This window comes from Saccopteryx leptura, chromosome X (assembly GCF_036850995.1).
Source record: "Saccopteryx leptura isolate mSacLep1 chromosome X, mSacLep1_pri_phased_curated, whole genome shotgun sequence".
Taxonomy (NCBI): domain Eukaryota; kingdom Metazoa; phylum Chordata; class Mammalia; order Chiroptera; family Emballonuridae; genus Saccopteryx; species Saccopteryx leptura.
In genome coordinates, this window is record NC_089516.1 from 75,959,211 (window position 1) to 75,976,423 (window position 17,213).

Here is a 17,213-nt window from a genome sequence, read left to right on the forward strand (position 1 = left end):
TATATATATATATATATATATATATATATATATATATATATATTTCTATTTTTCTGAAGCTGGAAACGGGGAGAGACAGTCAGACAGACTCCCACATGCGCCCGACCGGGATCCACCCGGCACGCCCACCAGGGGGCGACGCTCTGCCCATCAGGGGGCGATGCTCTGCCCCTCCAGGGCATCGCTCTGCTGCGACCAGAGCCACTCTAGCGCCCGGGGCAGAGGCTAAGGAGCCATCCCCAGCGCCCGGGCCATCTTTGCTCCAATGGAGCCTCGCTGCGGGAGGGGAAGAGAGAAACAGAGAGGAAGGAGAGGGGGAGGGGTAGAGAAGCAGATGGGTGCTTCTCCTGTGTGCCCTGGCCAGGAATGGAACCCAGGACTTCTGCACGCCAGGCCGACGCTCTACCACTGAGCCAACCGGCCAGGGCCTATATTTTCTTTATTGTAGCAAAGTAGGGTATGACTTAAGAGTTTTATGTGTTTGTTTGCATGTATATTTTGGAGAAAAGAAATTTGAGGAGGTACCATTCCCTTTAAGATATGCATGAGGCAACATTATAAAATTCTTTAATGCATAAAAATGTAATTTTTAAAGTCTTTTTCTAAGGCATAAATAATAAGTCCTCGTTTTGGATGATATAACAGTTTTTGTACACTCAAGTGAAGTATAACAATAAACAACTTCTTATTAAAAAGCTGTCTATAGAAGTAATCATTAAATCATTTTCAAAGCCTGTTCAATGCATATACTTATTTATCGTCTTTTGGGAAGTGCATTTAAAATGCTTGCTCTTACCTAATATTCCAGACTTAGGAATCAAAACTTACTGACTGCATCTCTGTGCTAGTATGGGTTTAGATAGTTCCACATCGAGAATGGAAGTCTGAAGAGTTTAAAAGAAAATTAGACATGACTACGAGAATTCTCAAATATATTCTTGACACTTCTACAATCTAACTCAAGAAATCAAGAATATTAGAGCCTTGTTATACTGTTTGTTCCTCTATGTCTTGTGACCAGCTTTTAACAAGGTCCTTTAGAGACCTGGAGGGGGTCCTATACAGCCTCTATCACATACTGAATTCTGTTCTATAGTAAACAATATACCAAGATCATAGTCTATGCTCATGCACAGTATGATCTTCACTGGAGCATGACACACATAAGCCAGAGACCTTAGCCACTTAAGCACTGGCTAGCATCCCAGAAGCACACTGTTGCTTTGCACAGTAAGTTCTAAATCTCTGGGAATCAACAGTAGCTCTCCCACACTTAACATTTTAATTCTGCAAGTGAGAGGTTGAACTATATTCACCCAATTAAAGTGCTACTCCCAGACTACCACTTTAAGACAAAATGAAGTAGACAAGGACAGATTTACTCTCCCACCTAAAACAAGTAAAACACAGGACAAAATATACAAAATGACACTTTTCAAAACATTAAACATCAAGCAACAAAAGGACAGTAAATACTGACATGTGAAACAAACAGTCTAAGCCCTACAACTGTCTCAGTTTACTACCTAGAGAGAGTTTTCAAGCAGCAGTGTAGAGATGGCTAAGTCAGGCAGAGTTAGAAGGACTCTCTGAGTGGATAAGACAAAGCTGAGACTCTGGGGAGACAAGAAGGGTAAAATTCACAAGTGAGAGCACAGAAGGGAGAACTGCAGAGTGAGAGAAGTGTAGAAGTGAGATCATATATATATGATCTTCCTCAAGAATTCAGCAGAGAAATGCTGAGCACACGTGCATGAGGAAACTATTCCAACCCAGGAAAAGAACCAATGAAAGAATTATAGGAACTAATCCATGGCTCTGACCCAAGGCCGGGAAGAATTCCTCTTACCTCTGGCCAAAGAAGCAAACCTCAAAATTCACAGGGTATTAGACAGAGTAATCAGAAGGGTTTTGTTTTTTGAGTAGAGGAAAACTAACCTCTGAATAATTGCTGTTCTGATCCAGTTTAACTACACGAAACAAAGAATCAAACTAGTTCCATATTCTCGAAAAAAATCAAACGAGTTCCATATTTATAAGGGCACCAAAATATCCATCACCTAACAAGATAAACTTCAGAATGTCAGTCATTTAATAAAAAATTGCTAAACATGAATATGAGGAAACTATCTGAGTTCAGGAAAAGAACAATAAAGGATTAAATGAAAGAATACACAGAACTTACAAATGACCAGTATAGTTCCTCTTCCAACAGTAAGAATAAAAAACTTTGTAATTCACACAGTGTTGTTTAGAGTACTAAGAAGAGTCATGACTGAGTATCAGAAAAAATTAATCCCAGATTAAATTCTGGTCTGGCCTCTAACAAATATATTGTAACATAACAAAGCTTAAAAACAACTCAAAAGGTTAACTACATCCCAGAACAAAGCTAGATAGATCCTATTGACAAGAAAATATAAGTATTTAGAATGCAAGAAAATTAAATTCACAATGCCTGCCATCCAATATAAAATTACTATGTAATTACACTATCACTGAAGCACAAAAGCAACCACAAACAACACTGAACAAAAGTGCAGCCATGTTCCAATAAAACTTTATTTTTAAAAAGTTGACCATACTTAGCTTGAAACCATAAATCCCTATCTCCAGTGATAAAGATTTATACTACAAACCTTAAAGTAACACCTAAAATAACACAGTTGTTGTAGGTAAAAGGCAAACCACAGGAATATAAAAAAAAGTTTAAAAATAAGGTAGGAAAACAAGGGGAAAACATGAAGAACAGATGGGACCCAAAAAAACCCCAAAGAACAACAACAACCAAACAAACAAAAAACATAAATATAAACAGGAGACTTAAACCCAAGCATATTAATAATCATCACATATAACACATAAGGCCCCCAAATTAAAAGGCAAAGATTTTCAAATTAAATATAAAACAAAGATAGTAATATGTTGCTCAAGTACTGCACATTAAATATAAATATACAAGTAGATTAAATAACAATATAAAGACAATATGTCAAGCTTACCCTTATTTAAAAAAAAAATAGCTCAAGTGACTATATTAATATCAAAGTAGATTTCAAAGCAAAGAACATTAGCAAGTATAAAATAAGTTATTTTATAAGGCTAAAGGGGTCCAATTCATCAAGAGGAAATGATAATCCTAAAGGTCTATCACTTAGTAACAGAACTTTGAAACACATGAAGCAAAATTTGACAGAAATTCAAGAAGAAAGAGATAAACCCATAATTGTCGAAGGTTTCAATACCTGTCTCTCAAAAATTTAGAGAACACATAAGCAAAATATTAGGAAGCATAGGGTAGACTTGAATACCATTATCAATTAGCTTGATCTGACTGACATCTATAGAACCTTCTACTACCCAAGAGCAGGATACACATTCTTCTTTCTCAAGTGCACATGGAACATTTACAAAGATACCAAATTCTGAAACACGTAACAATTACACATGAATTTAAAATAATTTAAGTCATATCATACAAAGTATGCATTATGACCACAATGAAATTAAATTCAAATTAATAGAAAAGACAGCACACATAACTCATACAAGGAACATTCCTGGAGAAGCTTACTCAGGTGATCAGGGAGACTGCACTACTGAGCCCTCCTGGACACCTACTAAATAAGATCGCTCTACCAAGACTGGGAGATATAGCAGATATACCTAATACATAGAAACAAACACACAAAAAAGCAGCCAAATGGGGAGATAAAGAGTCATGATCAAAATAAAAGACAAGAGTAGCCTCCAGAATAAGAGCTAAATGAAATGGAGGCAAACAATTCATCAGGTACAGAATTCAAATATGTATATGATTATAAGGATGCACAAGGAACTTAGTGAGAAATGCAACAACATGAAACAGGACCTAAAAACAATTAAAAAGAGAACCAGTCAGAAATGAGGAATACGTTATCTTAAGTGAAGAAAACACTGGAAGGAATAAACAGTAGATTGGATGAAGTAGAATCCCAAAATAAGATGACTCCAAGGACACTCACAAGACACATCATAATTAAAATGTAAAACTTGAAGCATCCAATGTAGAAGCACACAAATATATAAAGCACGGTCATGGCCACTGGGCTCAATGGTAGAACATCAGCCCGGACTGTGGAACTCCTGGGTTTGATTCCCAGTCAGGGTACACAGAAAAAACGATCCTATGCTTTTCCATCCTTCCTCCTCCTTCTTTTCTCTCTTCTCTTCTCTTCTCTTCTCTTCTCTTCTCTTCTCTTCTCTTCTCTTCTCTTCTCTCTTCTCTTCTCTTCTCTCCACCCTCCCCCCCTCTCTATCTCTCCCCTCTTGTAACCATGGCTTGACTGATTTGAGCATGTTGACCCTGGCACTGAGAGTGGCTCCCTGGAGCCACTTCCTCAGGTGCTGGAAATAGCTCAGCTGTGAGCATGGTCCCAGATAGACAGAGCATCAGTGGGTTACCCAGTGGATCCCGGTTGGGGCACGTGTGGGAGTCTGTCTATGTCTATTTCTTGTAAAAGAAGAAAGATAAAAAAATAAAATAAATAAAAGTTCAAAAAAAAACATATAAAGCAAATACTGGTGGACACAAAGGGAGAGAGTGACAGTAATACAGTCATAGAAGGGATTTTAATATTCCATTGACATCAATGAATAGATCTTCCAAACAGAAAATCAACACAGAAACAGAGGACTTTAATGACACACTATAATAGGTGGATTTAATTGATAGCTTCAGAGCAATTCAATTTAAAGCATCAGTATATACATTATTTTCAAGTGCACATAGAACATTTTCTAGGATAGACCGCATGTTAAGACACAAAGCAAGTCTTAATAAATTTAGGAAGACTGAAGTCATATCAAAGCATTTTTTTACCATAATGTTACAAAACTAGAAAGCAATCACAAGAACAAAATTCAAAAACACACAAAAATCCCTGCCAAATAGCTCAGTTGGTTAAAGCATTGTTCCAAAGCACAGAGGTTACGGCTTTGATCCCCAGTCAGGGCACATATGGGAACAGACTGATGTTCTTGTCTTCTTCTCCCTTCCTATTTCTCTAAAATCAAGAAATTTAAAAGTTTTTAAAAATGACACAAAAAAAAAACATAGAGAGAAAATAACATATTACTACACAGTAAATGTTTTAAAATGAGATCAAGGAAGAACTAGAAAGATACTTGAAACAAAAATGAAAACACGACAACCCAAAATCTATGGCACACAGTGAAAGCAGTTCTGAGAATGAAATTCATAGCTTATAGGCCTAATTAAAGAAACAAGAGACATGGACAAGAGTGTGGTGGTTACCAGGGGTGGGGGGAGGGAGGACATGGGAGGGAGGGAGGGAGAGAGTTAGGGGGAGGGGGAGGGGCACAGAGAACTAGATAGAGGGTGGCGGAGGACAATCTGACTTTGGGCGAGGGGTATGCAACATAATTTAATGACAAAATAACCTAGACATGTTTTCTTTGAATATATGTACCCTGATTTATTAATGTCATCCCATTACCATTAATAAAAATTTATTTTAAAAAAAAAATCATGTTTTGCAAAAAAAAAAAAAAGAAACAAACAAACAAAATTAACAAACTCCAAAGTAAGCAGAATAAAAAAGATCAGAGAATAAGCAAACAAGATTCTAAAAAACAACACAAAAGATCAAAGAAACCAAGAGCAAGGTTGGCAAACCTTTAACCAGACTCATCAAAAAAATAAGAGAAAGGACGCAAATAAATAAAATCAGAAATGAGAGAGGAGAAGCAACAATTGCTCCATAAAAATACAAGGAACCGTAAGAACACACTATAACAAAACTATATGCCAATAAACTAGATTATCTGAACAAAACACATAACTTCTTAGAAACACATAATATTCCATAAGTGAATCAGGAAGAACAAAAGAATCTGAATAGACAGACTACAATGGGTGAAATTGAAGAGGTAATCAAAAATTCCCAACAAACAAAAATTCTAGACCGAATGGCTGCACAGGAGAATCTTACCAAACATTCAAAAAGATAGCTATCCTTTTCAAACTATCCTCAAAAATTCAAGAGAACAAAAGACTCTCACAATCATTTTTAAGAGGCCAGCATTATTCTACTTCAAAAATCAGATAAAGATACTACAAAGAACAAGAATTACAGGTCAATATCCCTGATGAACATAGATGCTAATATCCTCGAAATATTAGCAAACCAGATCCAACAATACATTAAAAGATTATAAGCCATGATCATGTGAGATTTATTCAAAGCATGCAAGGATGGTACAATGTCTGCAAATCAATTGTCATACAACACATAAGCGTAATGGAGGATAAAAATCACATGATCGTTTCAATAAATGCAGAAAAAACATTTGATAAAATCCGGCACCAATTTATGATAAAAAAAAAAAAACTCTCAGCAAAGTGGGAATAAAGAAAATATACTGCAACATAATATAGGCCATGTGTGACAAACCCACAGCCAACATCATACTCAATGGGTAAAAATCACAAGCATTTCCTACAAGATAGGGAACAAGACAGGAATATCCACTATCACCACTCTATTCAACACAGTACTGGAAGTCCTAGAGAACAATCAAACAAGAAGAAATAAAAGGCATCCAAATTGGAAAGAAGGAAGTAAAATTGATATGATTCACAGATAACATGATATTGTCTGTAAAGAAAGCTACATAGCCCACAAAAAAAAAAAATACTACTAGAACTAGTAAATGAATTCAGTTAATTAGGTGGATACAAAATATAAAAAAATATTGAGAAATAAGCTGCATTTTTATACACCAGTAATGAACTATCAGAAAGGGATAATAAGAAAGCAATACCATCATAATTATCTCAGAAAATGAGCTAGGAATAATTTTACCAAAGAATAATTTTTTATACTTAAAAATTATAGTATATTAAAGAAAGAAAATGAGGACGATATAAATAAGTGGAAGCAGGTATTGTGTTCATGGATAGAATACTTTATATCATTAAAATGTCCATACAACCCAAAGCAATCTATAGATTCATTGCAATTCCTACAAAGATACCAATTGTGTATTTCACAGAACTAGAACAAATATTCCAAAAAGGTATATGGGACTACAAAAGACACCTAATAGCTACAGGAATCTTTACAAAAATAAGAAAAGTTGGAGGAATCATACTACCCACTATCAAAATATACTATGGGGCCACAGTAATCAAACAGCATAGTACGGCGTAAAAAGTAATATATAGATAAATGGAACAGAATAGAGAGCCCAGGAATGAACCCATGCCTGTATGGTCAATTAATATTTGACAAAGAGGGCAAAAACACATAACAGGTAATGATAGTCTACTCAGTAAATAGTGTTGGGAAAATTGAACACATATGTGCATAAAAAGGAAACTAAAACACTTTGTTATACCACACACAAGTATAAACTAACTCAATGTGTATTAAAGGCTTAAATGTTGGAGTAAAATCATAAAAATCCTAGAAGAAAACAGGCAGTAAAATCTTGGACATTTCTCATAGCATTATTTTTTCTGATATATTCCCTCAAGGGAAACAAAAAAAAAAAAATTAATGGGAATATATCAAACTAAAAAATTGTATTCAGCCTGACCAGGAGGTGGCGCAGTGGATAGAGTATTGTACTGGGATGCAGAGGACCCAGGTTCGAAACTCCAAGATGGCCAGCTTGAGCGTGGGCTCATCCGGCTTGAGCAAGGGCTCACCAGCTTGAGTGTGGGGTCTGACTTGAGCATGGAATCATAGACATGACCCCATGGTCAATGGCTTAAGCCCAAAGGTCGCTGACTTGAAGCCCAAGGTTGCTGGCTTGAGACCAAGTTCGCTGGCTTGCTCAAGAGGTCACTTGCTCTGCTGTAGCCTACCGGTCAAGGTACATATGAGAAAGCAATCAAGGAATAAGCAATCAAAAAACAACTAAGATGCCAAAACAAAGAATTGATGTTTCTCATCTCTCTCCCTTCATGTCTGTCTGTCCCTATCTGTCCCTCTCTCTGACTCCCTCTCTCTGACTTTCTCTCTCTGTCTCTGTCAAAGCAGATAAGTGTTTTTCAAAGCAACAAAAACTATCAACATTTTTTTTAAGAAAACCACTGAATGGAAGAACTTATTCTCTAATAATAAATCTTATAAAGGGTTAATATCCAAATATTTTATAGAGAAGTTTTACAACTTAATGTCAAAAATTACCATTCAATTAAAAAATGGGTAAAGGACCAGAATAGACACTTTTCCAAAGAGGAAATACAGATGATTAATAGACATATAAAAAGATGCTCAACATCACTAATCATTAGAGAAATGCAAATTAAAACCACAATGAGATATCACTGCACATCTGCCAGAATGGCTACCATCAGAATATCAACAAACAAGGATGCAGATAGTGCAGATTCATACAGCCACCGGAAAGTAGTAATAGTGTTGCCTCAGATAACTAATTATGGTACTTCCTTATGATCCAGCAATTCCAGTTCTGGGAATATATCTGAAGAAACCGGAAACACTAATTTGAAAGATTATGTGCAACCCTATCTTCACTGAAGCATAATTTACAATAGCCAAGATTTAGTAGCAGCCCATGTACCCATCAGTAGATGAGTAAATAAAAATGCTGTGGTATATTTGCACAATGGAATACTACTTGTCCACAAAAAATAAGAAAATGTTACCTTAGCAACAGCATGAATGGACCTGGAGATCATTATGCTAAGTGAAATAAGCCACTCAGAGAAAGACAAGTGCCATATGATTTCACTTTTCATGTGCAGTCTAATAAACAAAATAGACAAACAAAACAGAAACAGACTCAGAGACATGGCTGTCAGGAGAGTTGAAGGGGGCTGGGTGATAAAAGGTGAAGAGATTAAGCAAAGAAAAAAACCCCATACACAAAAAACAGTGTGGTGATTACTGGAAGGAAAGGAGGTGGAAGGAGGTAGGAGAGGTTAAAAGGAGAATAAATGGAGATGGAAGGAGACTTGACTTCGGGTGGTGAACACACAGTACAATATACAGATGTATTAAAGAATTGTACACCTGAAACTAATTTAATTTTATTAACCAATGTCATCTTAATAAGCACAATTTAAAAATGTGGAAATGGCATGAAGACAGACAAATAGGTCAACTGAATAGAGTATCTAGAAATATATTTTTATTTTTTACTCTATTGATTTTCAACAGAAATGCAAGGTAATTCTGTGAAGAAAGCATAGTTTTATTCCAATGATGATGCTAGAACGATGGACATCTCTATACAGAGTGGGACAAAAGTATGTTTACAGTTGTGAGTATGTGAAACAGAGTTTGTCCTTATATCAGTATTTATTAATTATTGTATTATTTTACATATGAACCATTGTAAACATACTTTTGTCCCACCGTGTATAAAAAATGACTTAAAATACAACACACGCCTATCATACCATACTCAAATGAATTCAAAATGGATTATAAAATTAAATATTAAACCTAAAACTATAAAAACTCTAGAAAACATAGGATAAAATCTTTGTGACAAGGGATTAAGCAAATATGCATTAAATAGGACACCAAAACATAATTCATTAAATATATATATATATAAATCAGACCATAAAAATTAAGAACTGCTTTTAGAAAGACACTGTTAAAGAGAATAAAAAGACAAAACATAGACCACAAAAATTATTTGCCAACAACATATATGAGAAAGGTCTTACCATTCAAAACATATAAAGACTCTCAAAACTCAGTATAAATTAAATAAATAAAATGTTTCAAATATTTAAAGGGACACTTATCAAAGAGAATATATAGTTGTCAAATATGTGCATGAAGTGATGATGAACATCATTAGCCTTTAAGGCAATAAAATTCAAAAGAACAACAAGGTACCAGTACACACTTGTAAGATGTTCAAAATTAAAACACAGCTGACCATACCAAGTGTTAGCAAGGATGTGGAGCAATTCAAACTCTGATATGCTGCTGGTGGGAATGTAAAAATTATATAATCACTTCAGAAAAGTTTAACAGTGTCTTCAAAATAAGCTAAAACATACATCTACTCTATAAGCAGGTCATCGTTGAGGAGAAAGAGGGATGGATAAGCAGAGCATGGAGGCTTTTTAGGACAGTGGAACTACTCCATATGATACAATGATGGTATACCTGTCAATATACACTTCTCCAAAGCCAGAGAGTGTAAAACACCAGTAATAAACCCTAATGTAAGCTATGAAAAAAATTAAATAAAAAGTATAAGCCAGTCATTATACTCTAGGTATTTAACCATGAAAAATGACAACATATGGCTATATTATCATTTGTATGTAAATGTTTGTAGCACTTTTATTGGTAATATCCAAAATCTACAAACAACTCGAATATCCGTCAATAAGTGAACGAATAAACAAATTGTGGTGTATACATACAGTGGAATACGACTAAGCAATAAAAATGAATAAACTATTGGTACATGTAACAACATGGATGAATCTCAAAATAAGTATGCCGAGTTAAATAAGTCAGACAAAAATATAAACTATAGGATTTCTTCATATAATGTCCTAGAAAATACAAAGCAAACAGTGACAGAATGTGGATTCAGTAGGGGTGGGGCAGCAGGGAAGCTTTATAAAGGGCACAAGAAAACTGTTGCAATGATGGATAAGCTAACTATTTTGATTGTGATGATGATTTTTCACAGGTATATACAAATGTTAAAATTTATGAGTGTGTGTTTTAATATATGAAGTTTATTGTATGTCAAATACACTACCATAACACTGTTTTAAACATAAATAAACACTACTCCTACAAGTAGTTTGATAGCTTGTGTAGCCAAAAACCTAGGCTTGCCCTTAAATGCTTCATTCAGTAATTAAAATTGATCTTGTGCCTAGAGAATAATGAGTAGCCCGTTGAGATGATCTAAATAATAGGCAGACAGAAAATGCCATTAATTAGCACAGCCACTCAAAACTGTACAATAAAACAAACAGAATAATTATCTTTTGAAATTTCTATAGGTAAAAAAGAAATATATATATATATATATATATATATATATATATATATATATATATTAGTTTTGTTTCCAAAAAAAATAGCAAAGATTTATAAACAGATACCTCTTTGGATAATCTTGTGAAGACATCTCCTCCCCTGAGAAAATCCAGTATTAAATACAGCTTCCCTTCAGTCTGAAAGGCTAATTAGAAAATACAATGTAGTAACAGAACAATCTTAGAGGCTTAAAAAGCTTAGTGTATTTTTCAATTAATATATATGTTTAGAATTTTATCACTAAACACTATATAGTAATTAAGTACTTACTCACATGGACCATTATCGGATAACATTATGTCAAAACTAAACCTGGGGTTGAAACAGCTATAAAACCCTTCCCACAGCATAATCAACCTTGCACATGGCTTCACACAGAAACTTCTATCATCTTCATTCTCCTGATTTATTGAGCATCATGTTATAGTGATATTGCCTTAATTCTGCATCCCCACCTACTTGAAAATCTATTAATATTTTCAAGCTCAACCCAAATGCCACCTCTTCCTCTATTAAGTTTTCCTCTATTAAGGATGCCCTCCTTATCACAATTCACTACCACATCCTCACCCTCTTTCTCTATCAGCATTTTGGTACAACTTTTGAAATCTCATTTTACTTTTTTTTTATGTCTCTCTTATGGCAATTACACCATTTCATTTGTATAAATAATTTGCTTACATGTCTGTATTGGTTTTTTTCTGTATTTTTCCAAAGTGAGAAGCGGGGGGGGGGGGCGGAGAGGGAAGACAGACAGACTCCCGAATGCGCCCGACTGTAATCCACCCAGCATGCTCACCAGGGGGCGATGCTCGGCCCCTCTGGGGTGTTGCTCCCCTGCAAATAGGAGCCATTCTAGCGCCTGAGGCAGAGGCCATGGAGCCATTCTCAGTACCCAGGCCAACTCTGCTGCAATGGAGCCATGGCTGCAGGAGGGGAAGAGAGAGAGAGACAGAGAGAAAGGAGAGGGGGAAGGGTGGAGAAGCAGATGGGCGCTTCTCCTGTGTACCCTGGGCAAAAATCGAACCCCGGACTTCCACACGCTGGTCTGACACTCTACCACTGAGTCAGCCAGCCAGGGCTCTGTATTCTTTATAAATTATAAATTTCTTGAGTGAAGAGAGGCTTCATCTTTAGAGCTCACTACATTTAATACAGTGTTTTTCACACAATTGGTAATTACTGATTAAACTAATGACATCCTGGAGATTGAAGAATGTCTTTATAGACTACCATTTTCATTCCATTAGAGCAGTAGTAGTCAACCTGGTCCCTACCACCCACTAGTGGGCATTCCAGCTTTCATGGTGGGCAGTAGCAGAGCAACCAAAGTATAAATAAAAAGATAGATTCAACTATAGGAAGTTGTTTTATAGATTTATTCTGCCAAACTTAGCAAAAATCCGACATAAAGTACTTGGTAAGTAATTATTATTATATGCTTTAACTCTGCTTTATAAATTTTATAAAGTAAAGTTACTTCCCTACTTTATAAATCACCATTACTGTGGAACTGGTGGGTGGTTAGAAAATTTTACTACTAACAGAGCTACAACAGTGGGCGGTAGGTATAAAAAGGTTGACTACCCCTGCATTAGCATAACAAGAGAGTGAAAGGATAATGGGTAGGGATTTCTTGATGGTTTTTTATAGAGAAAACTGAGTGTATATTTTAATGTACTATTAAATTATAATGTCACCATTTTCTAATAATAAAATCAATAGCTGATATTTTTTCAAATTTCAAAAATTGAAAGTGACAAAGTAGACTGAACCTGTGATTTAATGATGTCTATACCTTTGAATTGCCCAGGGAAGACAAACTCAATAATGTCATGTGCACATTACATTACCAATGGATCCAGGATTCAATCTCAGAACTGACTCTAAATTCATGTTCTTTCCATAATACCTATTAGTTCTCACTACTATTAGTCTCCCCCTACAAATAAGAATGACTCAACTAGATTAATAAAACTATATGAATCTCAAATAGTACCAGAAAATAAGATAAATATGCTTACTCTGAACATGTAAGAGAAGGACAGCCAAACACCAGAACGTTTTGACTAAATTACACAGTATTTTATAGCCTAAGGTACTGGAGGTAGAGCCTATTATACAGAAATATTACCAAATAATCAGAAGTTGCAAGCTTGCTATATTAGAATTTAGGAACTCCAAAATTTAATCAACAAATTTAGAAAAAGCAACTAATAGTTAGAAATTGATTCTTACTTCAGATACCTTTCATATAATTGGATATACTAAATCAGTTTGAAATACTTATTTCCTGTTATATTATTGTTCAAAAGACAATCTTCACTCTCTAATTCCATAAATTAAAAAAGAGATCACATACCATAATGCAATTTCACAATAAATGGATGATTTACTTCCACCAGTATATCCCTCTCCATCTTTGTCCGAACTCTGTCTCGAACTAAAAATTACAAAAAGTTAGAATATATTACTATTGTATAGAATTTCCACACAGATCCCATAAAAAAATCACCAACTTTATAAGTGCCTAATTTTGCAGTCTATATATTCCTAAACAGTAATTATCATATTCTCAGAAAGCCAATAAATTCAGCTTACATCTTGACAAAGGGTAAAGTGACATTAACAGGCTAATATGCATTAATTAAACATTAATCTCTAATTGTTAAACGAGTTTACTGATTAAAACTGGGCACAGTGTTATTATTAACAGAGCCTAGATGATTATGTATATGAATGTATGCAGGCAGCTGTGCATTTTCAATACATTATACAAGCACAGATGGAACAGAGAAAAATAAAATAAAACCTAATAAAGTAAATTCACTTTAATTAAATGAAATGTCACTTTTTATACCATTAAATTTTCTCAAGTTATACTCTCACTAAATTAAGATATATTCAATTATCATTATACTGAGTGAAATAAGTAAATCAGAAAAAGCTAAGAACTGTATGACTTCACACATGGGTGGGATATAAAACTGAGACACATGGACATAGATAAAAGTAAAGTGGTTACCTAGGGGAGGGGGGTTTAGCGGAAGGGTGGGGTGGAGGGGAGTAAAGAGGGACAAATATACGATGATGGAAAATGATTTGACTTTGGGTGAGGAGTCTGCAAATAATCAACAGCTCAAATGCTATAGAAATGTTTATCCGAAGCCTATGCACTCTTATTAATCAATGTCACCCTGTTAAATTCAATTTTTAAATAAAAGTAAAAAAAGACATATGCAAATATCAACCCCAAAAATATCAATTACCAGCTAGAAAACTATAATTATTATTAAATTAAAAAATAAATTAAATTAAATCCAGACCAAAAAAATCAAGAGCCATATGAGATTTCACTCATATGTGGGATATAACACTGAAAGCAACAAATGAACAAACAAGAAAAACAAAACAGACACAGACAACAGTGTGGTGGCTACCAAAGGTAAGGGGGAGAGGTAGTAAAGGGTAAAGCGAGTCAAATATATGGTGACTGAAGTAAATCTGACTTTGAGTGGTGAGCACACAATATAATATACAGATGATATATCACAGGATCATACACTTGAATTCTATATAATTTTATTAACCAATGTCACTCCAATAAATTTAATTACAATAAGAGAAAAACTAAAACTAATCAACTTATACAAGCGATACATACTGTATTTCTTAAAATAAGCTTTACCAAATTTTATTTTAATAAGCTTTCTAATTTCCTACCTTTTAAAGAAGCTTTTTTTAACACTTTCATTGCATAGAGCTGCCCAGCATCAGGGCCTGTCTTCTTTCTAACAAGAAAAACCTAAAAGGGAAAAGAAAAGAAAAAAAAGTAATATTCACTTTCAAGCCATTTTTGCTATACATACACATTAGGACACACATTTGTCCTTGAATATTTTAAATTTCATAAATATATACATTTCCCTATAAATTATATACTTAGTTATTCATTTAGTAAAATCACACTCTCATGCATACTACTATGAAAAGAAAAAAAATTTAAAATAGATGATACAGTCATGGACTTTTAGAATTTTTTGATGTAAAATATATATAACATTAAAAAAATGAGCTAAGAAAACTCCTGTTAAGATCCAAGATCCTTTTTGTTACCTTAAAAAATAGCAAACAATGTGATAACCCTTAATTTGATATTTTCATTTCTACTTTCTTACTGGTCTATTTTAGAAGTTACCAGGTATTTTAATTCCAAAAGTTTATATGGAACCAAAGAAGACCCCAAATAGCACAGAAATCTTGAGAAAGAAGAAAGTTGGATATATCACAATACCTAATATCAAACTATATTACAAGATTATTGTAATTAAATCTTCCTGGTAATGGCATAAGAACAGGCATATATATCAATGAAACAAAAGAGAAAGCCCACAAACAAACCCATGTCTATATGGTCAATTAATATTACTTGACAAAGGTGTCAATGGCATACAATGGAGTAAAAATAGTCTCTCGTCAGTAAATGAGGTTGGGAAAATTGGAAAGATACATGCAAAAAAACAAAAACATGAAACTAGACCAACAACTGACACCATACACAAAAATAAACTCAAAATGGATAAAGGACTTAAATGTAAGTTAAAAAAACATAAAAATTTGAGAAAAAACATAGTGAACCCTTGGACATATTTTGTAGCAAATTTATTTGTATACATCTCCTTGGGCAAGGAAAACAAAAGAAAACATAAACAAATGGTACTAACTCAAACTAAAAATGTTTTCTTCACACCAATGGAAACAATCAACAAAATGAAAAACAACCCATTGAATGGGAGAACATATTTCCCATTATATATCTGATAAGGGGTTAATTTCCAAAATATATAAAGATCTTATACACCAAGAACACAAACAACTCGCTTAAAAATGGGTAAAAGATCTGAATAGACACTTCTCCAAAGAGGACATACAGATGGCCAACAAACATGAAAAGATGCTCAATGTCACTAATCATTAGAGAAATGCAAATCAAAACTGCAAAGAGATAACACCTCACACCTGTGAGAAAGGCTATGATCAACAAAAAAAAAAGTGCTGGAAAGTGTATTAAAGTTAACATACCTTCTAGTCTACCCTCAGTGTTTGTTTTTAATAAAACAGAAGCATTAAAAAATAAAATTTATTTCTTATAAATGAACAGTAACAATCACACTTTTTCATTGCAAAAGTGTATCATTCAACCTGGATAGACAGAAGACACACACAAACTAGATTATCATGGTATTCTAAATGTCATAGGACACCTATTCAATATTTATTAACTTCAAGAAGCTAAGACCCCAGACGCACACCTGTTTTTTTTTTTTTTCAAATCTGCAGTTGTTGGCAAATAAGTGACTTGTATATTATTTTTAAGCTGATTTAAGGGGCAGTGTTTATCAAAATTTTAAACATTAAATTAAATGAATTGTTATAACACACACACACACACACACACACACACACACACACACACACCTCCAAAACTAAGCATTAATGTCCAAAACCAGACTCAATTTTTTTACTCAATTTTACTGACGAGGGTAAATAAATGGAGATAACCAGTTTCCTTTTTCCTAATCTATATCATGTGACAAGAAGATGAAACAAAAGGAGTCAAGTCATTTTGTGAATATGACTTCACAAGTAGAACTATCTTTATCAGAATCTTCCAAGAAAGCAGTTCTTAATTTTTTGTTATAAGGAATCTGTAACAATGTTAAAAACTATTGAAGACTCCAAAATGCTTTTGCTTTTGTGGGTTATATCTATTGACATTTATCACATTAGAAATTAAAACAAAAAATAACTATTTATTGATTCATTAAAAATAATAAACCCATTAATGTGAGTATAAATATTTTATAAAGATACTGTATTTTCTAAAACAGTTAACAAATGCAAAAAAAAAATGACACTGATTTACACTTTCACAAATCTCTAATATCTGGTTTAACAGAAGACAGTTGAATTATCATATCTGCTTATACATTCAATCTGTTGCAATTAAGTTGTTTTGCTTGCAGTATAGGAAGAAAAATCAGATCTCACACAGATATATATTTGGAAAAGGGAGTAATAGTGTAAAAACTTTTTTATATAATTATTCTTCTTTGCTATGGTACAAGAACTTGACAAATGACAGTTTCTTAA

General features: G+C 34.0%; 1 protein-coding gene across 7 annotated transcripts in view; it reads right to left on the bottom strand.

Annotated features, from left to right (window-relative positions):
• Positions 1 to 17,213, bottom strand: part of RPS6KA6 (ribosomal protein S6 kinase A6) — a 135,187-nt gene that overhangs the window by 58,896 nt on the left and 59,078 nt on the right. For all 7 annotated transcript variants that reach the window (XM_066356682.1, XM_066356683.1, XM_066356684.1 and 4 more), the window contains 3 exons: positions 14,784 to 14,865; positions 13,423 to 13,503; positions 11,126 to 11,205 (listed from right to left, as the gene is read on the bottom strand). In XM_066356682.1, coding sequence (XP_066212779.1) covers positions 11,126 to 11,205; positions 13,423 to 13,503; positions 14,784 to 14,865 — 243 coding nt within the window. The remainder of the gene's footprint in view (positions 1 to 11,125; positions 11,206 to 13,422; positions 13,504 to 14,783; positions 14,866 to 17,213) is intronic.